This window comes from Salvelinus namaycush, unplaced genomic scaffold (assembly GCF_016432855.1).
Source record: "Salvelinus namaycush isolate Seneca unplaced genomic scaffold, SaNama_1.0 Scaffold564, whole genome shotgun sequence".
Lineage (NCBI taxonomy): Eukaryota > Metazoa > Chordata > Actinopteri > Salmoniformes > Salmonidae > Salvelinus > Salvelinus namaycush.
The window spans coordinates 28824-55869 of NW_024061269.1; the positions used below are offsets into that span (position 1 = coordinate 28824).

Sequence of the window (27046 nt, forward strand, 5' to 3'; positions counted from 1 at the left end):
GTGGCTGATTGGCTCAGGCAGGAAGAAAAAGACCACGTCAGAACAAGCAGAACGCAGATTGGTTGACTTGGCTCGAGATAAATATTAAACCTGAAAATGTATTCAAACCCTAATGGCGTCTTTTTGTAGGCACTAACTCCGCCATTGTTCGTTGTTGATAAAACCTATGAAAAATGAATGGAAGTTTTGTAGGGTTTTTGGATAAACGCTGTAAATAAGGTATGTGGTAAACATAAGCTGAGGATATTTTATACGTTTTGAGATAATCTTAATGAGATAATCTTAATCAGCTAACTATCATCACTTTTTGTTAATTTTGAAGCGTAATAAAAAAAGCACAAAGGCTTCAAAATTCATGAAGGTCATGACTGATATTAGACTAAAGAACGAAACATATAATATCTCCTAAGCCTGTGTTAACCAACCCTGTGAACAGGGATGTTGCCTCATATTGTTATACAGTATATATACAAAAGTATGTGGACACCCCTTCAAATGAGTGGATTCGGCTATTTCAGCCACACCCGTTGCTGACAGGTATAAAAATCGAGCACACATCCATGCAATCTCCGTAGACAAACATTGGCAGTAGAATGGCCTTACTGAAGAGCTCAGTGACTTTCAATGTGGTATCGTCATAAGATGCCACCTTTCCAACAAGTCAGTTCGTCAAATGTCTGCCCTGCTAGAGCTGCCCCGGTCAACTGTAAATGCTGTTATTGTGAAGTGGACACGTCTAGGAACAACAACAGCAACAATGTTCACCCACGACTACGTGGCTGTGCATGACTCCAACACCATCATTACGTTTGCAGACAACAATGTTGGTAGGCCTGATCACCGTCAACGATGAGGCAGTCTACAGGTAGGAGGTCAGAGACCTGGCAATGTGGTGCTAGGAGAACAACCTCTCCCTCAACATCAGCAAGACAAAGGAGCTGACCGTGGACTACAGGAAACGGAGGGCCAACACACCCCCATTCACATCGACGGATTTGTAGTGGAGCGGGTTGAGAGCTTCAAGTTCCTCGGTGTCCACATCACTAAGAACCTATCATCGTCCAAACACACCAACACCCAAACCAGTCGTGAAGAAGGCACGACAATGTCTCTTCCCCCTCAGGAGGCTGAAAACATTTGACATCTGATCCTCAAAAAGTTCTACAACTGCACCATTGAGAGCATTTTGACTGGCTGCATCGCCTCTTGGTACGGCAACGGCTTGACATCTGACCGCAAGGCACTACAAAGGGTATGGCATACAGCCCAGTACATCACTGGGGCCAAGCTCCCTGCCATCCAGGACCTCTATACCAGGCTGTGTCAGAGGCCCTACAAATTGTCAAAGACTCCAGCCACCCAAGTCATAGACTGTTCTCTCTGTTAATCTCTGCACGGCAAGCAGTACCCAAGCGCCAAGTCTTGGACCAAAAGGCTCCTGAACAGCTTCTACCGCCAAGCCATAAGACTGCTGAACAGTTGGCTTCCTGGACTATTAGCATTGACCCCCTATTTTTTATTTTGCACTGACATTCTTGCACACTGACTAGACTCTACCCACACACTCACTAGACTACCCACACACTCACTGGACTCTACCCACACACTCACTAGACTCTACCCACACACTCACTAGACTACCCACACACTCACTGGACTCTACCCACACACTGACTAGACTACCCACACACTCACTGGACTCTACCCACACACTGACACGACTCTACCCACACACTGATACGACTCTACCCACACACTGACACGACTCTACCCACACACTCACTAGACTCTACCCACACACTCACTAGACTCTACCCACACACTGACACGACTCTACCCACACACTCACTAGACTCTACCCACACACTGACACGACTCTACCCACACACTCACTAGACTCTACCCACACACTGACACGACTCTACCCACACACTCACTAGACTCTACCCACACACTCACTAGACTCTACCCACACACTGACACGACTCTACCCACACACTGACAAGACTCTACCCACACACTGACAAGACTCTACCCACACATTGACAAGACTCTACCCACACACTCACTAGACTCTACCCACACACTGACAAGACTCTACCCACACACTGACAAGACTCTACCCACACACTGACAAGACTCTACCCACACACTCACTAGACTCTACCCACACACTGACAAAACTCTACCCACACACTCACTAGACTCTACCCACACACTCACTGGACTCTACCCACACACTCACTAGACTCTACCCACACACTCACTAGACTCTACCCACACACTCACTGGACTCTACCCACACACTCACTAGACTCTACCCACACACTGACAAGACTCTACCCACACACTCACTAGACTCTACCCACACACTCACAGGACTCTACCCACACACTCACTAGACTCTACCCACACACTCACAGGACTCTACCCACACACTGACAAGACACATTTTTCACACTCTTCACATATGCTGCTGCTACTCTGTTTATTATCTATCCTGATTGCCGGGGTAGGCCGTCATTATAAATAAGAATTTGTTAACTAACTTGCCGAGTTAAATATATATTTTTAAATAGCCTAGTCATTTTTAACCATACCTACAGTTGAAGTCAGAAGTTTACATACACATAGGTTGGAGTCATTAAAACTCATTTTTCAACCACTCCACACATTTCTTGTTAACAAACTATAGCTTTGGCAAGTCGGTTAGGACATCTACTTTGTACATGACACAAGTCATTTTTCCAACAGGTGTACCTGTGGATGTATTTCAAGGCCTACCTTCAAACTCAGTGCCTCTTTGCTTGACATCATGGGAAAATCAAAAGAAATCAGCCAAGACCTCAGAGAAAAATTGTGGACCTCCACAAGTCTGGTTCATTCTTGGGAGCAATTTCCAAACGCCTGAAGGTACCACGTTCATCTGTACAAACAATAGTACGCAAGTATAAACACCATGGGACCACGCAGCCGTCATACCACTCAGGAAGGAGACGCGTTCTGTCTCCTAGAGATGAACGTACTTTGGTGTGAAAAGTGCAAATCAATCCCAGAACAGCAAAGGACCTTGTGAAGATGCTGGAGGAAACGGGTACAAAAGTATCTATATCCACAGTAAAACGAGTCCTATGTCGACATAACCTGAAAGGTCGCTCAGCAAGGAAGAAGCCACTGCTCCAAAACCGCCATAAAAAAGCCAGACTACGGTTTGCAACTGCACATGGGGACAGCCTGATTACTACCTTGTACCCCTGCACATTGACTCAGTACAGGTACCCCCTGCACATTGACTCAGTACTGGTACCCCTGCACATTGACTCAGTACTGGTACCCCTGCACATTGACTCAGTACTGGTACCCCTGCACATTGACGCAGTACTGGTACCCCTGCACATTGACGCAGTACTGGTACCCCTGCACATTGACTCAGTACTGGTACCCCTGCACATTGACTCAGTACTGGTACCCCTGCACATTGACTCAGTACTGGTACCCCTGCACATTGACTCAGTACTGGTACCCCTGCACATTGACTCAGTACTGGTACCCTGCACATTGACTCAGTACTGGTACCCCTGCACATTGACTCAGTACTGTTACCCCTGCACATTGACTCAGTACTGGGACCCCTGCACATTGACTCAGTACTGGGACCCCTGCACATTGACTCAGTACTGGTACCCCTGCACATTGACGCAGTACTGGTACCCCTGCACATTGATGCAGTACTGGTACCCCTGCACATTGACTCAGTACTGGTACCCCTGCACATTGACTCAGTACTGGTACCCCTGCATATTGACTCAGTACTGGTACCCCTGCACATTGACTCAGTACTGGTACCCCTGCACATTGACTCAGTACTGGTACCCCTGCACATTGACTCAGTACTGGTACCCCTGCACATTGACTCAGTCCTGGTACCCCTGCACATTGACTCAATACTGGTACCCCTGCACATTGACTCAGTACTGGTACCCCCTGCACATTGACTCAGTACTGGTACCCCTGCACATTGACTCAGTACTGGTACCCCTACACATTGACTCAGTACTGGTACCCCTGCACATTGACTCAGTACTGGTACCCCTGCACATTGACTCAGTACTGGTACCCCTGCACATTGACTCAGTACTGGTACCCCTGCACATTGACTCAGTACTGGTACCCCTACACATTGACTCAGTACTGGTACCCCCTGCACATTGACTCAGTACTGGTACCCCCTGCACATTGACTCAGTACTGGTACCCCCTGCACATTGACTCAGTACTGGTACCCCCTGCACATTGACTCAGTACTGGTACCCCTGCACATTGACTCAGTACTGATACCCCTGCACATTGACTCAGTACTGGGACCCCTGCACATTGACTCAGTAGTGGTACCCCTGCACATTGACTCAGTACTGGGACCCCTGCACATTGACTCAGTAGTGGTACCCCTGCACATTGACGCAGTACTGGTACCCCTGCACATTGACTCAGTACTGGTACCCCTGCACATTGACTCAGTACTGGTACCCCTGCACATTGACTCAGTACTGGTACCCCTGCACATTGACTCAGTACTGGTACCCCTGCACATTGACTCAGTACTGGGACCCCTGCACATTGACGCAGTAGTGGTACCCCTGCACATTGACGCAGTACTGGTACCCCTGCACATTGACGCAGTACTGGTACCCCTGCACATTGACTCAGTACTGGTACCCCTGCACATTGACTCAGTACTGGTACCCCTGCACATTGACTCAGTACTGGTACCCCTGCACATTGACTCAGTACTGGTACCCCTGCACATTGACTCAGTACTGGTACCCCTGCACATTGACTCAGTACTGGTACCCTGCACATTGACTCAGTACTGGTACCCCTGCACATTGACTCAGTACTGGTACCCCTGCACATTGACTCAGTACTGGTACCCCCTGCACATTGACTCAGTACTGGTACCCCCTGCACATTGACTCAGTACTGGTACCCCTGCACATTGACTCAGTACTGGTACCCCTGCACATTGACTCAGTACTGGTACCCCCTGCACATTGACTCAGTACTGGTACCCCTGCACATTGACTCAGTACTGGTACCCCTGCACATTGACTCAGTACTGGTACCCCTGCACATTGACTCAGTACTGGTACCCCTGCACATTGACTCAGTACTGGTACCCCTGCACATTGACTCAGTACTGGTACCCCTGCACATTGACTCAGTACTGGTACCCCTGCACATTGACTCAGTACTGGTACCCCTGCACATTGACTCAGTACTGGTACCCCTGCACATTGACTCAGTACTGGTACCCCTGCACATTGACTCAGTAGTGGTACCCCTGCACATTGACTCAGTAGTGGTACCCCTGCACATTGACTCAGTACTGGTACCCCTTGTATATTGCCTCATTACTACCTGGTACTCCTACACTTCTCACCACTTTCCTTCCATTGAAAATTAATAGGAAGCGGCGTTTCAAAGCGCTGTGCCCCCCCCCGCCCCCCAGTGTACATGGGTCGAACTCTTGTTCTCTGTGGCCGAAGGGAACAAGACGTTTAAATAGGTTATCCCTCGGAAGGCTGCTTGTCCAGACGGCATCGCTAGCCAAGTCCTCAGAGCAGCTGGCTGGAGTATGTACAAACATATTCAATCTCTCCCTATCCCAGTCTGCTGTCCCCACATGCTTCAAGATGACCACCATTGTTCCAGTTTCCAAGAAAGCTAAGGTGACTGAACTAAATGACTATCGCCCCGTAGCACTCACTTCTGTCATCATGAAGTGCTTTGAGAGGCTAGTTAAGGATCATATCACATCCGCCTTACCTGACACCCTCGACCCACTTCAGTTTGCTTACCGCCCCAACAGATCCAAGGATTACGTAATCGCACTGCGCACTGCCCTATCCCACCTGGACAAGAGGAATATCTATGTAAGAATGCTGTTCATCGACTACAGCTCAGCATTCAATACCATAGTGCCCTCCAAGCGCATCACTAAGATCGGGGCCCTGGGTCTGAACCGCGACCTTTGCAACTGGGTCCTGGACTTCCTGACGGGCCGCCCCCAGGTGGTGAAGGTAGACAACACCTCCACTACACTGATCCTCAACACAGGGGTCCCACAAGGGTGGGTGCTCAGTCCCCTCCTGTGCTCCCTGTTCACCCATGAATGGGTGGCCACGTACGTCTCCAACTCAATCATCAAGTTTGCAGACGATACAACAGTAGTAGGCTTGAATACCAGCAATGACGAGACAGCCTACAGGGAGGAGGTGAGGGCCGTGGAAGTGTGGTGCCAGGAAAACAACCTCTCCTTCAACGACAACAAAATGAAGGAGCTGATCGTGGACTTCAGGAGACAGCAGAGAGAGCACCACCCCATCCACATCGATGGTGCCGCAGTGGAGAAGGTGAAAAGCTCCTCAGTGTGCACATCACTGACAACCTGAATTGGTCCATCCACACAGACAGTGTGATGAAGAAGGACCAACAGCGTCTCTTCAACCTCAGGACGCTGAATAAATTTGGCTTGGCCCCTAATACCCTCACAAACTTCTACAGATGCACCATTGAGAGCATCCTGTCAAGACTGTTGGTGAAGCTGGTTGAGAGAATGCCAAGTGTGCAGAGCTGTCGTCAAGGCAAAGGGTGGCTACTTTGAAGAATCTCAAATAGAAAATATATTTGGATTTGTTTATCCCTTTTTGGGTTACTACATGATTCCATATGTGTTATTTCATAGTTTTGATGTCTTCACTATTATTCTACAATGTAGAAAATAGTAAAAATAAAAACCCTTGAATGAGTAGGTGTTCTCAAACCTTTGACCGGTAGTGTATATATACAGTAGTGTATACAGTAGTATATACATATACACTACCAGTCAATAGTTTGGACAAATAATAGCCATGCTGGTTAAGTGTGTTACTTCAGTCTTTTGCCCTGCCCATTCACCCTCTGAATGACATACATACATAATCCAAGTCTCAAGGCTTAAAAATCCTTCTTCAACCCGTCTCCTCCCCTTCATCTACACTGATTGAAGTGGTTTTAACAAGTGACATCAACAAGGGATCATATCTTTCACCTGGATTCACCTGGTCAGTCTGTCATGGAAAGAGCAGGTGTTCTTCATGTTTTGTCCACTCAGTGTATATACTGTATTCTAGCCAATGCTCATCCTATATACCTACTGTTGTACACCTTATTCTATTCATATACTGTCAATACTGTCTATACACATTATAATATACATACTATATATATTTATATTCCGGATTCTGACATTGCTCGTTCTGATATTTCTTAATACCTTTATTTTTTGGATGTGTGCGTATTGTGTTGTATTGTTAGGTATTACTGCATTGTTGGACATAGAAACATAAGCATTTCGCTGCACCTGCTAAATATGTGTTCGCGACCAATTTGATTTGATTTGCATTGTAATGGGGCTGTGCTAAGCAACATGTGGGATCAAACACTTTAAAAGTGTCCCGAAAATGTGGCGTATGCTGTGTTACGCATACCATTCAATCTCTCTAACTGATTGGAAAGTCTGCTATTCTTCCTTATTATAAAGAGAACTAACTGTGTACTGAGATTTCAAAAACTATCGGTCGTGTGACGTCATACGGGCTAGTAGACGTGGCACCGGGAACATCCGTAGCTACTCCTCAGCAGCACGCTCTTTACCGGCCAGCACCAAGCCGTTCGAGACGACTTTCTTCCCCTCAGGGCTGTACGATCGAGATAATGGCGTCAAATAACAGTCAGGTTGGAAAGTGGGAAGTCGTGAAAAAAAGCAAGAAACCGGGCACCGCCGGCAGCGGAGGGAAAAATCCCGGGGAGAAGAAAGCTGGAAGGAAAGCTCTGAGCGAATCCAACATGACGAGGATCGACCAGCTTCGTAAGTTTACATGGCTAGCTGCTAGAGAGGTTACGTTAGCCACCGCCAACTAGCTACCGACATACCCACCACTTATAACTGTCGCTAACGTTACAACTTAGCAGCTAGGTGCTGTTAAAGTAATAATGTGTGGTTTTGGGTCCAGTTTTGTCTGCCACGTTGGCTGGCTAACCTAGCGGATGTTCGCTAAACCACAAGTTAGCTAGCATCAGCGTATGGCTTAAACTAGCTAACGTAAGTTTGCTAATTAGCCAAACAGTAAGTTAGTTAAGTTGACTTGGCTAGCCAGCCCACTGGTTTGTCAGTTAGCCCCTCAAGCCCACTGGTTTGTCAGTTAGCCCCTCAAGCCCACTGGTTTGTCAGGTAGCCCCTCAAGCCTGCCGGGCTAGTTGGCTAGCAGGGTTGTTGGTTTTGGCAAAGTCAGTCAACTTGGCTGCGTAGCCTCGTTCTCGCTTGCCTTCTACGGGCCCCATATAGCCTTGAATGACAGTAGCTAGTAAACCGCTATGTTAGCTAGTAAACCGCTATGTTAGTTAGCCTGCTGCTAGACAGCAACGGCAATATCATGAAGAACGGTAGGTTCTCCGTTCTTGTCTATAAAATAGATTTCGCAGACCCATGGTGTCGCTAGCTAACGTTATTGTCGTTAGGGAAATCTAGCAGTTAACGTTACCACTAGCTTAGTTTGCTAGGAATGTCTCAACAAATGAAACGTCATCACTGAGCAGGGATAACTGTTTGTGATCCTTACTATACTACCCGTGGTCCTTGGAACTATACTACCCGTGGTCCTTGGAACTATACTACCCGTGGTCCTTGGAACTATACTACCCGCGGTCCTTGGAACTATACTACCCGCGGTCCTTGGAACTATACTACCCGTGGTCCTTGGAACTATACTACCCGCGGTCCTTGGAACTATACTACCCGCGGTCCTTGGAACTATACTACCCGCGGTCCTTGGAACTATACTACCCGCGGTCCTTGGAACTATACTACCCGTGGTCCTTGGAACTATACTACCTGTGGTCCTTGAAACTATACTACCCGTGGTCCTTGGAACTATACTACCAGTGGTCCTTGGAACTATACTACCCGTGGTCCTTGGAACTATACTACCTGTGGTCCTTGGAACTTCGCTACCCCATTGAAGTTTAAATGTTTATGGTAACCCAATATTATACTTAAGGAGCCTAACGTTACTAATTAATACAAGGACCTACATGTTCTGTTTTTAAAGGACGAATTGGCTCCGTAAGCCATAACAGCCAAATACTACATCTAAACATGAATCGATTCTCAATAGCGGTAACTTACGGTTCAAGAAACATAAATCCCTCTACTTTCATATCACGCGTCTATCTTCGGTTTACAAACGTGTTCGTTAACGCAGATGGCTAATTAGCACAGGTCGTCCACTGTCTTCCGTCTGTTTTCGTAAACGAGCGCAGTAATATGGCCTTGTGGGAACCCTATAAAGGTGTGTATCAATTTAACCTTTTTTTGTTAGATTTTTTTCCCTTCTAGCTGATATGAAGGATACGGTCCTTATTATTCCAAAACCACAAATGTGTGTGAATGTTCAGACTGAGCGTTGTGGTCTTCTGTGGTATATTGGCGATCGATCCGCCACCCACTGTGCGGGATGGAAACAGAATTCCCCCAAAAATGTAACAAAATACCCCCCCAAAAACAAAATCGAACAACTTTTCTGTTAAAAAATAAAACGCATCTGATCCTTACAGAGGCTCAAGGGGAACCTGGGAGAGCTGGTCTTCTGGCGCCAGTACCACTTGCAAGTCTTCAGATGTAAAATCATTAAGTCCCAAAAACTTTTCTGCTGCAGCCACAGTAATGTCCAGTTTATTATATATTTTTTGGACCGTTTATAACTGTGGCAATGAACGCCACAAAATCCACGTTTTTTCTTTTGACTGGCAGCAAACGTCCACTACCATATCTTCACTAGCGTCACTTGTTTTCTCAATTCTTTTAATCGTCTCTGCATAGGAGATTCGATTGACGGCTTTAACTTTTGCCACCTCAATCTCCTTCACCCTTACAGGGCACTGCAGGAACTCAGATCATGATCCCCACCTCAATTACACCGTCGTCCTTCTACTCACCGTTCTTCAATAAACACCGTCGTCCTTCTACTCACCGTTCTTCAATAAACACCGTCGTCCTTCTACTCACCGTTCTTCAATAAACACCGTCGTCCTTCTACTCACCGTTCTTCAATAAACACCGTCTGTCTGCACACACATGAAACATGGCCAGATCCTTTACAGTTCTCACCCTGCAGTGGTTTGGGAAGGAAAAGCTCTTACAGCGTATCTTACATAACCAAGCTTCACATGTGAAGGTATTTGCTCTTTAGCAAAAACCAACCGGACCGACACTCTTTTTCCTCCAGTCACCCAGCAGGTCAGACGCCTGGCACCAACCACACCGGGATTCAACCTGAACATCTGTCGTCGCCCCTGAGATGACTCCTTTGAGTCGGGTGCTTTACAACGATGTTCAAAACACACAACTTCTGTTGTCCGGATTCTTTTGAAGCTCACTGCAATCTTCCTCTGTTCTTCAGAAATACAATGTAATAAGACCCCACCTGGTCACTCTGACAGACTCCACTTCACCCAGTACATCCTTCACCATTTTCTACACCTCAAACATGTCTCCTACATATGCATCCTAACAACAAACGCATCACAACAAGAAGCGATTCATTATCATTCATACATGTATCCTCCACTCCAATTTCCTTTTTGTTCCAGTTTTCAATACTACTGTTGTCCATTCAGACCATTCGTCTTCATCAACTTTGCACAATGGATTATAGTTATTGTAGTTAATTATCACGGTTTCTGCACTAAACTATGTAGAACATTGGCCTGTTGGAAACTAAAACTCCCTACTACGTCGCACAGTTTGGGCATGATCGGATTTATCTCTAGAGAAACTGCAGTGCAATGTGCCATGGAGCTCACCAAGAAATATGAAAGAAATGGAATTCAAATAATTGAACCAATGTCTGTCAATTAGTTGTTTAAAAACTGAAAAATAACTAATTTTGGTTAGGCGCTCAGCACTAGTTGGTTTTTACATTGGAAGCAGCCTTCGGCATGTTACTAGCATAGCTGGGGCGGCAGGTAGCCTAGTGGTTAGAGCGTTGGACCAGTAACCGAAAGGTTGCAAGATTGAATCCCTGAGCTGACAAGGTAAAAATCTGTATAAATAAAGTTAAGATAAGAGCTGGGTGATATAAACACATCCATATCGTGATAAGTTGTTCCATGTTTTGCGTTAAAGATAAATTGCGATAAATACTTAATTGGGGAGGTGCTAGAGCTGGGTGATATGGACAAAAGTAATATTGTGATTCATGTAACTTTTCCTCGAACAATATACCAAAATGTAATAATGGAAAAGTTTATAATAGCGACAGGGCTCTAGGACAATTTTTTTCCAGTGCCAAGTAAGACAACTGAGGGTTTCAAGTTTTATTAGATGTATGTATGGGATACGCATGGTATACATCGTCCAACGATGTGCTTACTTGCTGATTGGTGGTAGTGAAGCTGATTGGTGGTAGTGAATTTTCCATCCTCATGATGCTATCTATTTTGTGAAGTGCACCAGTCCCTCCTGCAGCAAAGCACCCCCACAACATGATGCTGCCACCCCTGTGCTTCACGGTTGGGATGGTGTTCTTCGGCTTGCAAGCCTCCCCCTTTTTCCTCCAAACATAACGATGGTCATTATGGCCGAGCAGTTCTATTTTTGTTTCATCAGACCAGAGGACATTTCTCCAAAAAGTACGATCTATGTCCCCATGTGCAGTTGCAAACCGTAGTCTGGCTTTTTTATGGCGGTTTTGGAGCAGTGGCTTCTTCCTTGCTGAGCAGCCTTTCAGGTTATGTCGACATAGGACTCGTTTTACTGTGGCTATAGATACTTGTGTACCTGTTTCCTCCAGCGTCTTCACAAGGTCCTTTGCTGTTGTTCTGGGATTGATTTTCACTTTTCACACCAAAGTACGTTCATCTCTAGGAGACAGAATGTGTCTCCTTCCTGAGCGGTATGACGGCTGCGTGGTCCCATGGTGTTTATACTTGCATACTATTGTTTGTACAGATGAACGTGGTACCTTCAGGCGTTTGGAAATTGCTCCCAAGGATGAACCAGACTTGTGGTCTACATTTTTTTTTTTTCTGAGATTTTGGCAGATTTCTTTAGATTTTCCCATGATGTCAAGCAAAGAGGCACTGAGTTTGAAGGTAGACCTTGAAATACATCCACAGGTACACCTCCAATTGACTGAAATGATGTCAATTAGCCTATCAGAAGCTTCTAAAGCCATAACATAATTTTCTGGAATTTTCCAAGCTGTTTAAAGGCACAGTCAACTTAGTGTATGTAAACTTCTGACCTGCTGGAATTGTGATACAGTGAAATAATCTGTCTGTAAACAATTGTTGGAAAAATGACTTGTCATGCACAAAGTAGATGTCCTAAACGACTTGCCAAAACTATAGTTTGTTAACAAGAAATGTGTGGAGTGGTTGGAGTCAATTAAACTCGTTTATGTAAACTTCCAACTTCAACTGTTTGTGCAGAAGATGAATGTGCTAGTAGAGATACTAGGGAGCAAAACAAACAATATAGGGATGTGGTAGTTGGGTGGGCTATTTACAGATGGGCTATGTACAGGTGCAATGATCAGTAAGCTGCTCTGACAGCTGGTGCTTAAAGTTAGTGAGGGAGAAATGAGTCTCCAGCTTCAGTGACTTTTGCAATTTGTTCCAGTCATTGGCAGCAGAGAACTGGAAGGAAAGGTGGCCAAAGCAGGAGTTGGCTTTGGGGATGACCAGTGAAATATACCTGCTGGAGTGCGTGCTACGGGTGAGTGCTGCTATGGTGACCAGTGAGCTGAGATAAGGCAGGGCTTTACGTACCAAAGACTTATAGATGACCTGGAGCCAGTGGGTTTGGTGATGAATATGAAGCGAGGGCCATCCAACTAGAGCATACAGGTGGGTAGTATATGGGGCTTTGGTGACAAAACAGATGTCACTGTGATAGACTACATCCAATTTGCTGAGTAGAGTGTTGGAGGCTATTTTGTAAATTACATCGCCGAAGTCAAGGATTGGTAGAATAGTCAGTTTTAGTTTTTAGGAGAGTTTACAATCTAACCAGACACCTAGGTATTTGTAGTTGTCCACATATTCTAAGTCAGAACCGTCCAGAGTAGTGTTGCTAGACAGGTGGGCGGGTGCAGGCAGCGATCGGTTGAAGAGCTTGCATTTAGTTTAACTTGCATTAAGAGCAGTTGAAGGAAGGAGTGTTGTATGGCACTGGCCAGGTCAATGAAGACGGCTGCACAGTATTGTCTTTTATTGATGGCGGTTATGATATCGTTTAGGACCTTGACCAGCTTGACGATATCAAGCTGGTCATGGCTGAGGTGCACCCATGACCAGTTTGGAAACCAGATTGCATAGCGGAGGAGGTACGGTGGGATTCGAAATGGTCGGTGATCTGTTTGTTGGCTTTCAAAGACTTTAGAAAGGCAGGGTAGGATAGATATAGGTCTGTAACAGTTTGGGTCTAGAGTGTCTCGCCCTTTGAACAGGGGGATGACCGTGGCAGCGTTCCAATCTTTGGGGATCTCAGACAATATGAAAGAGAGGTTTAACAGGCTAGTAATGGGGGTTGCAACAATTGAGGCGGATCATTTTAGAGAGGTTCCAGATTGTCTAGCCCGGCTGATTTGTAGGGGTCCAGATTTTGCAGTTCTTTCAGAACATCAGCTATCTGGATTTGGGTGATTTGGGTGAAGGAGAAATGGGGGAGGCTTGTGCAAGTTGCTGTGGGGGGTGCAGAGCTGTTGACCGGGGTAGGGGTAGCCAGGTGGAAAAAGCCGTAGAAAAAGGAGGATGCAATTTTCTGTTTTAAAAGGCTAGCTTTTGCTTTCCTAACTGCCTGTGTATATTGGTTCTTAACTTCCCTGAACAGTTACATATCGCGGGGGCTATTCGATGCTAATGCAGTACGTATGTTTTTGTGCTGGTCAAGTCTGGAGTGAACCAAGGGCTATATCTGTTCTTAGTTCTATTTTTTTTTAATGGGGCATGCTTATTTAAGATGGTGAGGAAAGCACTTTTTAAAGAATAACCAGGCATCTTCTACTGACTGAATGAGGTCTATCCTTCCAGGATACCCGGGCCAGGTCGATTAGAAAGGCCTGCTCGCTGAAGTGTTTTAGGGAGCTTTTGACTGTGATGAGGGTTGGTCGTTGGACTGCGAACGCATGGCAATGAGGCAGTGATCGCTGAGATCCTGGTTGAAGACAGCAGAGGTGTATTTAGAGTGCAGGTTGGTCAGGATGATTTCTATGAGGTTGCCCGTGTTTACAGTGGGTTGTACCTGGTAGGTTCATTGATCATTTGTGAGATTGAGGGCATCTAGCTTAGATTGTAGGATGGATGTGTTATTAAGCATATCCCAGTTTAGGTCACCTAACAGTACAAACTCTGAAGATAAATGGGGGGCAATTAATTCACATATGGTGTCCAGGGCACAGCTGGGGGCTGAGGGGGTCTATAACAATTGGCATCAGTGAGAGACTTATTTCGGGAAAAGGTGGATTTTTAGAAGTAGAAGCTCGAACTGTTTGGGCATAGACCTGGATAGCATGACATAATCTCTGCAGCAGAATCCACCCCCTTTGGCAGTTCTATCTTGACGGAAAATGTAGTTGGGGATGGAAATCAACACTAAGCCAGGATTCAGACACGGCTAGGACATCAGGGTTGGCGGAGTGTGCTATAGCAGTGAATAAAACAAACTTAGGGAGGAGGCTTCTAATGTTAACATGCATGAAACCAAGGCTTTTACGGTTACAGAAGTCAACAAATGAGAGCACCTGGGGAATAGATGCTGAACTGGGGGCTACATGGCCTGGGTTAACCTCTACATCACCAGAGTAGGATAAGGGTACGGCTAAAGGCTAAAATAACTGGTCGTCTAGTGTGTTGGGGACAGAGAATAAAAGGAGCAGATTTCTGGGTGTGGTAGAATAGATTCAAGGCATAATGTACAGACAATTGTATGGCAAGATGTGAGTACAGTGGAGGTAACCCAGGCGTTGAGTGACGATGACAGGTTTCGTCTCTGAAGGCACCAGTTAAGCCAGGTGAGGTCTCCGCATGTGTGTGGGGTGGGACAAAGTAGGATCTGAGTACAGTGGAGGTAAGTGCTGGGCTTGTTGAATGTCCTTCCCTATAAGCATGCTAAAAGTCTGTCAAACTGTTTGGGCACAAACCTGGATAGCTTCTCTTGTGCTTCTCAGAATGTGCAGGGGTATCAGGTAGTAATCAAATTTTATTGGTCACATTCACATGGTTATCAGATGTTGTTGCCAGTATAGCAAAATGCTTGTGCTTCTAGTTCCAACAGTGCAGTAATAGCTAACAATTCCATAACTACCTAATACACACATCTAAGTAAAGGAATGGAATAACAATATATAAATATATGGATGAGTGATGACCGAGCAGCATAGGCAAGATGCAATAGATGGTATGAAATAGTGTATATACATATGAGATGAGTAGTGCAAGATGTGTAAACATTATTAAAGTGACTAGTGATCCCTTTGAAGTGGCCAATGATTTCAAGTCTGTATTTTGGCAGCAGCCTCTGTTAGTGATGGCTGTTTAACCTCTCTGGGATATGTGGGACACTTGTGGCCAACATCCAGTGAAAATGCAGCGCTTCAAATAAATTACTATAAAATTCAAACATTCATGAATCACACATGCAATACACCAAATTAAAGCTACGACGAAAGCACACCAAACGATTATGTTAGGTCAGTACATATTCACAGAAAAACACAGCCATTTTTCCAGCCAAAGAGAGGAGTCACAAAAAGCAGAAATAGAGAAAATTAAGCACTAACCTTTGATCTTCATCAGATGACACTCATAGGACTTCATGTTACACAATACATGTATGTTTTGTTTGATAAAGTTCATATTTATATCCCAAAATCTCAGTTTACATTGGCGCGTTACGTGCAGTAATGTTTTGCTTCCAAAACATCCTGTGATTTTGCAGAGAGCCACATCAATTTACAGAAATACTCATAAATGTTGATGAAAATACAAGTGTTATACATGGAATTATAGAACCACTTCTCCTTAATGCAACCGCTGTGTCAGACAATTGTATTGAGACACAAGGGGGGGGAGTAATTCTGCTTTAAAAGTTGATCAACTTGTAACCCCACATTTGAGAAAATGGCTCTTGAATGTTTTGCTATAGCTGCTATTGAGCTCTGATTTATCTACACCCATTCCGGATCGTTCACACTCTTTAGCCTCGACCCGTCTCTTTAAGGATTGACATGTGAGGCCATGTGCTAAACAGAGTGAGCACGGTAGTGTACTAAACAACCAAAGATTTCAAGACTAAAGGCTGGTTTATACTACGTCTATCGACATGTCTGTAGACAGTTGTCACAGTGACATCATGGACATTCTTTTGTCGTCCGACATTAACTTGTCGTTATGAAAAAGTATAAACACAAACTACAGGCTCCATGACATCAGCAACCTGGAGGTCCAAAATAGCATAACTGGTGTATTTTAACACCGATAAACCCATCTGTTTAAAAATGATTTCCATATGTCAATCAAGCAAACCAGGCAACTAAAAGCAACTTTCTAAACTATGTCTTGGTTCGTTTCTAGCTTGTTAGCTTGCTTAGGTTAGCTGGCTAGACAACTCAAATAATGACCACATCATATAGCTAACGTTAGGTTAGCTGGCTAGACAACTCAAATAATGACCATATCATATAGCTAACGTTAAGTTAGCTGGCTAGACAACTCAAATAATGACCATATCATATAGCTAACGTTAGGTTAGCTGGCTAGACAACTCAAATAATGACCATATCATATAGCTAACGTTAGGTTAGCTGGCTAGACAACTCAAATAATGACCACATCATAAAGCTAACGTTAAGTTAGTTGGCTAGACAACTCAAATAATGACCACATCATAAAGCTAACGTTAAGTTAGTTGGCTAGACAACTCAAATAATGACCATAGCTAAGGTTAAGTTAGCTGGCTAGCCAGTTCATCTAATGACAACATATAGCTAACGTTAAGTTAGCTGGTTAGACAACTCAAATAATAACCTTAGCTACATGATATGGTCATTATTTAAGTTAGCTGGCTAGCCAGTTCATCTAATGACATCATATAGCTAACGTTAAGTTAGCTCATTTGTCTTCATTATTACAGAAAAATAAACTCGCAACAAAATCATTATTTACAAGTTAATGGTGAGCTAATTACAAAAAATAGCTTACGGTTGTGAGTGACGAAGTAAAAGCGGGGCATTCTACTGGAGATTTTTAGAACTTGGACAAGGGCCAAAGAGAAAAACGTTTTATCCTATTTTGACTTTGGTGCAGGTCATGTTCTTCACATTTACCTTCTCTGGTAAACACACACTATATCAAATAAAATCAATGTTTCTTTGTCACATGCACAGGATGCAGAAGGTTTAAACGGTACAGTGAAATGGTTACTTGCATAGTAAACTAGCTAAACAATTAACCATAATCCCAACTCATGTTACTACCCTGCATGAGCCTGTAGCTAAAGCTAACCAACTAGGTTCAAGCTATAACTAGCGACCCCAATGGCTCTGAGACATGAATACTATTGCACAGATCATACACGTAACGTTAGCAGTACGCTTTAGCTTGCAATGGAAATTACTTTCTGAATAAATTAGAAACGTATAATATCTGAAAATGTAGCTAGCTAGACTCTCTTATCTGTATACATGGGTAAACGCTTGTCCCTCGTAACGGATGCCATGGTTACCCTTAGTTTGAAGATGTATAAAACGCCTATCTCCGGGTTACAACAGCTTTCTGTGTTCTCTTTTCGACTCTCTCCGCATATTTGCAATCAAACGGCAGAATTTTCTCCATCTCCTTAGTTATCCAACTCTGCTTCCACCAAGCATTCCACTCATTTCAAAACTCAGTCCTCCAGAAACTTTTCAGTTCTTTATTATATATTTTTAAAAAGCCACATTAGAAATAATTACCATATACATATTATGTAGAATTACATACTGAGCAGCTCATGTTATAGACAGACACGTGCTACATGGCAGACCAATCACAACTCATGTCCAGCCCATCCATTATCTCAGCCAATCATGGATAGCAGGAACCTTCCTGTCTTTCTCTGTGTCTAAATCAACTAGGCTCGTAATTTCACAACTTTATGTTGTATTTACAGATGGCATACAATTTATTAAGGCACATGAAAGTTCACATGTTCCCGACGGTATTTCTGCCTCTCCTGTGAAGTAGTGACGTACACCTAGTTTCCTGAAACCAGTCACATGCGTTCACCTTAATTGTGAATAGGCCTACAGTACATTTTGGATTATCAAGAGATTTACCATTCAAATAAATTCTTACCTTTTGTGTTATGTAGTAAAAACAGAGTCAAATTGTATTATTTTGTAATTGATGCATACATGACTGTTTCAGAAAAATTGACCTAAAACATTTCAAATGTATTGATCTTGAACTCAAAAGATGCCCAATGATTGAACAGAGCTGAGTTTTGCTCTAGTGACATCCAGACCTTTTTGTTGCCGTGGTATCGAGTGTCGTGACGGTATCGAGTGTCGTGACGGTATCGAGTGTCGTGACGGTATCGAGTGTCGTGACGGTATCGAGTGTCGTGACGGTATCGAGTGTCGTGACGGTATCGAGTGTCGTGACGGTATCGAGTGTCGTGACGGTATCGAGTGTCGTGACGGTATCGAGTGTCGTGATACTGAACCCGGTATCGAATTCAACGTTCTGGCAGGGCTCCACGCTGTTTAAATGTTTTTATGTACAAGGACCACGTGCTTTTAGTTGAGAAATTTAGGAGCACAGTCAAAGTATTTGTACTTTTATGATAAGAAACGACGAAGTTTGAGTAAACATTTGCGTTCCGTTCTCAATCAATTACAATGTACCCTTAAATATTTGAGCCATTTAGGTGAGATAATGTTCAGCGTATGAAGCTAATGTATATAGCCAAGGAACCTAAGGACAGTCTCACTTTTAGGAGACTTTCTGTCAAATTAGACCAACTTCTATGCATCTTTCAGCACAGCTCCCCATACACTGTTTCTTTGAAGGGTGGGAGATATGGGATTCGTTGTTCTTTAAGTGATTTGGCAGACGAGAAACCTAGGAAGAAACCTAGAGAGGAACCAGGCTATGAGGGGTGGCCAGTCCTCTTCTGGCTGTGCCGGGTGGAGATTATAACAGAACTATGCCAAGATGTTCAAAAATGTTCATAAGTGACAAGCATGGTCAAATAATAATCATGAATAATTTTCAGTTGGCTTTTCATAGCCGATCATTAAGAGTTGAAAACAGCAGGTCTGGGACAGGTGGCGGTTCTGTTTCTTTGAAAGGTGGGAGATATGGGATTCGTTGTTCTTTAAGTGATTAGGCAGAAGCACTGTAGAGCTCTGCCTTGTATCGTAAACACTAATCTATACATGGTCAAACTAAGCTTTACACTGACTGACTGGAGGGAGGCAGAGACAGCCCGAAGGAGTCTCTGCCTTGTATCGTAAACACTAATCTATACATGGTCAAACTAAGCTTTACACTGACTGACTGGAGGGAGGCAGAGACAGCCCGAAGGAGTCTCTGCCTTGTATCGTAAACACTAATCTATACATGGTCAAACTAAGCTTTACACTGACTGGAGGGAGGCAGAGACAGCCCGAAGGAGTCTCTGCCTTGTATCGTAAACACTAATCTATACATGGTCAAACTAAGCTTTACACTGACTGACTGGAGGGAGGCAGAGACAGCCCGAAGGAGTCTCTGCCTTGTATCGTAAACACTAATCTATACATGGTCAAACTAAGCTTTACACTGACTGACTGGAGGGAGGCAGAGACAGCCCGAAGGAGTCTCTGCCTTGTATCTTAAACACTAATCTATACATGGTCAAACTAAGCTTTACACTGACTGACTGGAGGGAGGCAGAGACAGCCCGAAGGAGTCTCTGCCTTGTATCTTAAACACTAATCTATACATGGTCAAACTAAGCTTTACACTGACTGACTGGAGGGAGGCAGAGACAGCCCGAAGGAGTCTCTGCCTTGTATCTTAAACACTAATCTATACATGGTCAAACTAAGCTTTACACTGACTGACTGGAGGGAGGCAGAGACAGCCCGAAGGAGTCTCTGCCTTGTATCTTAAACACTAATCTATACATGGTCAAACTAAGCTTTACACTGACTGACTGGAGGGAGGCAGAGACAGCCCGAAGGAGTCTCTGCCTTGTATCTTAAACACTAATCTATACATGGTCAAACTAAGCTTTACACTGACTGACTGGAGGGAGGCAGAGACAGCCCGAAGGAGTCTCTGCCTTGTATCTTAAACACTAATCTATACATGGTCAAACTAAGCTTTACACTGACTGACTGGAGGGAGGCAGAGACAGCCCGAAGGAGTCTCTGCCTTGTATCTTAAACACTAATCTATACATGGTCAAACTAAGCTTTACACTGACTGGAGGGAAGCAGAGACAGCCCGAAGGAGTCTCTGCCTTGTATCTTAAACACTAATCTATACATGGTCAAACTAAGCTTTACACTGACTGGAGGGAGGCAGAGACAGCCCGAAGGAGTCTCTGCCTCATTTTGCAACACAGCGCTGGAGGCCTGAGCTATAAACCTTCTCTCCGTCTGTCTCTCTTCTCTCCATGTCTGTCTCTGACCTGTTGTTGCAGCTCCCCTGGTGACATCGGGGACATTGTTTGAGGCTTTTGAGAAGATGGGGAAGAAGCATAACAAGGAGCAGGTTCCTCCAGCCGAGCCCAGCAACAAGAAGCCTTCAGCGGGCAAACAGAAGGCCAAGCTTCCCCCTGCCTCTACACAGACACACAGCACACACACGAAGCTGGAGGAAGCATTCAGAGCTGTAAGCCACACACACACACACACACACACACACACACACACACACACACAACTTACACACATGTCCGCAACACAAGGTACACACACACAAGCAACTTACACACATGTCCGCAACACAAGGTACACACACACACACACAACTTACACACATGTCCGCAACACAAGGTACACACACACACACACAACTTACACACATGTCCGCAACACAAGGTACACACACACACACACACACACACAACTTACACACATGTCCGCAACACAAGGTACACACACACACACAAGCAACTTACACACATGTCCGCAACACAAGGTACACACACACACACACACACACACAACTTACACACATGTCCGCAACACAAGGTACACACACACACACAAGCAACTTACACACATGTCCGCAACACAAGGTACACACACACAAGCAACTTACACACATGTCCGCAACACAAGGTACACACACACAAGCAACTTACACACATGTCCGCAACACAAGGTACACACACACACACACAACTTACACACATGTCCGCAACACAAGGTACACACACACACACACAACTTACACACATGTCCGCAACACAAGGTACACACACACACACACAACTTACACACATGTCCGCAACACAAGGTACACACACACAAGCAACTTACACACATGTCCGCAACACAAGGTACACACACACACACACACAACTTACACACATGTCCGCAACACAAGGTACACACACACACACAACTTACACACATGTCCGCAACACAAGGTACACACACACACACAACTTACACACATGTCCGCAACACAAGGTACACACACACACACAACTTACACACATGTCCGCAACACAAGGTACACACACACACACAACTTACACACATGTCCGCAACACAAGGTACACACACACACACAAGCAACTTACACACATGTCCGCAACACAAGGTACACACACACACACAAGCAACTTACACACATGTCCGCAACACAAGGTACACACACACACACAACTTACACACATGTCCGCAACACAAGGTACACACACACACACACACAACTTACACACATGTCCGCAACACAAGGTACACACACACACACAACTTACACACATGTCCGCAACACAAGGTACACACACACACACACAACTTACACACATGTCCGCAACACAAGGTACACACACACACACACAACTTACACACATGTCCGCAACACAAGGTACACACACACACACACAACTTACACACATGTCCGCAACACAAGGTACACACACACACACACACAACTTACACACATGTCCGCAACACAAGGTACACACACACACACACACACAACTTACACACATGTCCGCAACACAAGGTACACACACACACACACACAACTTACACACATGTCCGCAACACAAGGTACACACACACACACAACTTACACACATGTCCGCAACACAAGGTACACACACACACACAACTTACACACATGTCCGCAACACAAGGTACACACACACACACACAACTTACACACATGTCCGCAACACAAGGTACACACACACACACACAACTTACACACATGTCCGCAACACAAGGTACACACACACACACACAACTTACACACATGTCCGCAACACAAGGTACACACACACACACACAACTTACACACATGTCCGCAACACAAGGTACACACACACACACACAACTTACACACATGTCCGCAACACAAGGTACACACACACACACACAACTTACACACATGTCCGCAACACAAGGTACACACACACACACAACTTACACACATGTCCGCAACACAAGGTACACACACACACACACACAACTTACACACATGTCCGCAACACAAGGTACACACACACACACAACTTACACACATGTCCGCAACACAAGGTACACACACACACACACAACTTACACACATGTCCGCAACACAAGGTACACACACACGGAGGAGTGACTGTATTAGACTAATCTAGGGGCGAAAGTCACGCGAAATAATCTCACTGTTTTGCTCAACATCACAAGCTTGTTTCCGTACTGTTTTTCAGTGTCATAGTTCTCCAGTCCAGGACTCCGTCTCAGGTATAGGGTTGCTACTGGTAATTTACCAAAGTTACTGGAATCTTCAGGATAATTAACAGAAGCGATATGGCAATCTATCGTAACTTTGGTCATTTATACAAATGTATTGATATTAGAGACCCGGTGACCCGAGGGGGACCGGATCCACCTGTACCCGAGACCCGGTGACCCAGGGGGTCCGGATCCAGAATTCTAAATAATGTTCTGGGTTGGATCTGATTTTCACGGGTCTTGGGTATGTGTAATTTGAACTGACTTGTCTGGAAGGGCCTGTACAGATCCGAACACGACTGCTGCAGTAGACAGAGAGGGAGAGATTTGTATTTATGCTGCTGCTCTTGCTTTTCACCAGAGCGGAGCGTGTATCTTGTTGTTGGCCAGTCAGAAGTCAAGTGGTACCAGGCTACAGTCATAAAGCCTCGCTCCATGTGTGACAAAAGTTAGGAGATATCTGATCAATGGAAGATGGAATGAAAAGTTAAAGGAGAAGGATGGGCCACAACAACCAAGAGCCAACAGGTCGCCTGCTACTTGGTGTCCTGAATGGAGTTGTTGGAGTTAACTTCTTGCTGCACGGATCCCTTTTACGGGATCATTTTCGTAAAGAACCGCTGAATTGGCAGCGCGCCAAACTCAAAAATAATCCTAAAAATATTTATAATCATGGAATCACAAGTGATATATACCAAAACACAGCTTAGCTTGTTGTTAATCCACCTATCGTGTCAGATTTAGAAAATATGCTTTACAGGGAAAGCATATTGTGAGTATCAATCACTGCTAGAAAAGCTAGCCTTAAATTAGCTTGGTCACGAAATTCAGAAAAGCAATAAAATTAAATCGCTTACCTTTGATAATCTTCGGATGTTTGTACTCACGAGACTCCCAGTTACACAATAAATGTTCTTTTTGTTCGATAAAGATTAGTTTTATAACCAAAAATCGCCATTTGGTTTGCTCGTTATGTTCAGAAAACCACAGGCTCGTTACGGTCCTGAAGGGCAGACGAAAATTTCAAAAAGTATCCGTAATGTTCGTAGAAACATGTCAAAGGTTTTTTATAATCAATCATCAGGTTGTTTTTAACCTCTAACGAGTCACAAACCTGGATCCGGGGTCCCCCCCATCAAAAAAGCTGACTAGCATAGCCTAGCCTAAAGCCACAGGGATATAATAAAATGTTCATGAAATCACAAGTCCAAGACACCAAATGAAAGATACACATCTTGTGAATCCAGCCATCATTTCTGATTTTTAAAATGTTTTACAGGGAAGACACTATGTATTTCTATTAGCTAACCACCATAGCAAAAGACAACTTTTTTTCCCCACCATTTTTTTCCTGCATAGGTAGCTATCACAAATTCGACCAAATAAAGATATAAATAGTCACTAACCAAGAAACAACTTCATCAGATGACAGTCTGATAACATATTTATTGTATAGCATATGTTTTGTTAGAAAAATGTGCATATTTCAGGTATAAATCATAGTTTACCATTGCAGCCACCATCACAACTCTCACCAAAGCGACTAGAATAACTACAGAGAGCAACGTGAATTACCTAAATACTCATCATAAAACATTTATGAAAAATACACAGCGTACAGCAAATGAAAGACACAGATCTTGTGAATCCAGCCAATATTTCAGATTCTTTAAGTGTTTACAGTGAAAACACAATTTAGCATTATATTAGCTTACTACAATAGCCAACCACACAGCAGCATTGATTCATGCACGTTAGCGATAGCGAATAAACCAGCAAAAGATATTACATTTTTCACTAACCTTCTCAAAACTTCATCAGATGACAGTCCTATAACATCATATTACACAATACATATATTGTTTGCTCGAAAATGTGCATATTTAGCGGCACAAATTGTGGTTATACAATGAGAATAGTAGCCAAGCTGCCAACAAAATGTCGGGAGAGATCTTGGGAGAGGCACCTAATCTAATCAATAACTAATCATAAACTTGACAAAAAAATACAGGTTGGACAGCAAATGAAAGATACATTAGTTCTTAATGCAACCGCTGTGTTAGGTTTTTAAATTAACGTTACTACGACATACAGCGTGCGTTAAAGCGAGACCGCACCGAAATTAATGGCGGAATAGTACTGTAACATTTTTCAACAGAACAACGAATTAACATCATAAATACTTCTTACTTTTTGATGAGCTTCCATCAGAATCTTGTGCAAGTTGTCCTTTGGCCAGAATCATCGTTGCTCGGTTGTAGATTGTCGTCTTCAACTTAGCTAATGTTTGCTGCTAATTCCTATGTGGCCCAGACGTGTCCAACTCTTCATAACGCAGCACAAAGAAATATCCGAAAATCGCAATATACTGATATAAACTGATATAACTCGGTTTAAAATAACTACATTATGATGTCTTTAACACCTATATCGAATAAAATCAGAGCCGGATATATCTAAGGCCTATAACGAGAGCTTTTCAGAATGCCATCCTGAGGTCTGTCTTTCGCCATGACGAACGTTGAAAAGAGTGCACCCCACGTTCCAAGACCCTTTATATGGCCTCAGATCTGCCTAGCAACCCCATTCCAATTCTCACTGCTTACTGACATCTAAGGGAAATCGTATCCAGTGCATGTCGACTCATAGATTACATGCAAATTAATAAACTGACCCTGGAACAGAGTGCCCGATTTCAGATTTCTCACTTCCTGACAGGAAGTTAGCTGCAACTTGAGTTCTGTTTTACTCACAGATATAATTCAAACGGTTTTAGAAACTAGAGAGTGTTTTCTATCCAATAGTAATAATAATATGCATATTGTACGAGCAAGAATTGAGTACGAGGCAGTTTAATTTGGGAACGAATTTTTACAAAGTGAAAACAGCGCCCCCATATTGACAAGAAGTTAACATACATAATCGATCTTATTTTAACCGGACGGTAAACTGTTCAATACTACAGAGATAGAAAATGTCGAGCCAAATCTCTCCTGCGCAGGAACCAATCAAAGGACACCTGGTCATCCACTGACACGTTTTGATAATCTCGCTCATTTTTCAAAATAAAAGCCTGAAACTATGTCTAAAGCCTGGTCACAGCCTGAGGAAGCCATTGGAAAAGAAATCTGGTTGATACGCCTTTAAATGGAGGAGGGGCAAGCAATGGAACAAGGATACAAATTTTAAAAAGCACTTCCGGGTTGGAGTTCCTCAGGTTATCGCCTGGAAAATCAGTTCTGTTATACTCACAGACAATATTTTGACAGTTTTGGAAACTTTAGAGTGTTTTCTATCCTAATCTGTCAATTATATGCATATTCTATTATCTGAGCCTGAGAAATAGTCCGTTTACCTTGGGAACGTTTTTCCCCAAAATTCTGCCCCCTAGCTTCAAGAGGTTTTCACTGTAGGATGAGAAAGCACATGCAGCCTCAATTAGCCTATCTAACGTTAGCTGAACTAGTTTCTCCCAGGTTAATGCATTCAACACGGGTACTACGTAATCATATTTGATGATAAGTAACCTATTCGTCTACTATAGCGCGAGACTACTTGGTTGGTTGCTGTCTCTCGTGTCTCCCTCACCGTGTCAGTACGGCCCCTCCCCTGCCTTCTAGAGCCCCACCCCTCTCCCTCCTCACCGTTTCAGTACGGCCCCTCCCCCGCCTGCTAGAGCCCCACCCCTCTCCCTCCTCTCCGTGTCAGTACGGCCCCTCCCCTGCCTTCTAGAGCCCCACCCCTCTCCCTCCTCTCCGTGTCAGTACGGCCCCTCCCCTGCCTTCTAGAGCCCCACCCCTCTCCCCCCTCTCCGTGTCAGTACGGCCCCTCCCCTGCCTTCTAGAGCCCCACCCCTCTCCCTCCTCTCCGTGTCAGTACGGCCCCTCCCCTGCCTTCTAGAGCCCCACCCCTCTCCCTCCTCACCGTTTCAGTACGGCCCCTCCCCTGCCTTCTAGAGCCCCACCCCTCTCCCTCCTCTCCGTGTCAGTACGGCCCCTCCCCTGCCTTCTAGAG

At 44.4% G+C, this 27046-nt stretch overlaps 1 protein-coding gene across 4 annotated transcripts in view; it reads left to right on the forward strand.

The window, feature by feature from the left end:
• The first annotated feature begins 7659 nt into the window (after positions 1 to 7659).
• The window catches only part of tmem214 (transmembrane protein 214), a 74686-nt gene continuing 55299 nt past the window's right edge, over positions 7660 to 27046 (forward strand). For all 4 annotated transcript variants that reach the window (XR_005475961.1, XR_005475962.1, XR_005475960.1 and 1 more), the window contains exons 1-2: positions 7660 to 7908; positions 20773 to 20963. Coding sequence is in view for 1 of the 4 variants with exons in the window: in XM_038986723.1 (XP_038842651.1) it covers positions 7755 to 7908; positions 20773 to 20963 (345 nt within the window). In the remaining 3 variants the exon portion in view is untranslated. The remainder of the gene's footprint in view (positions 7909 to 20772; positions 20964 to 27046) is intronic.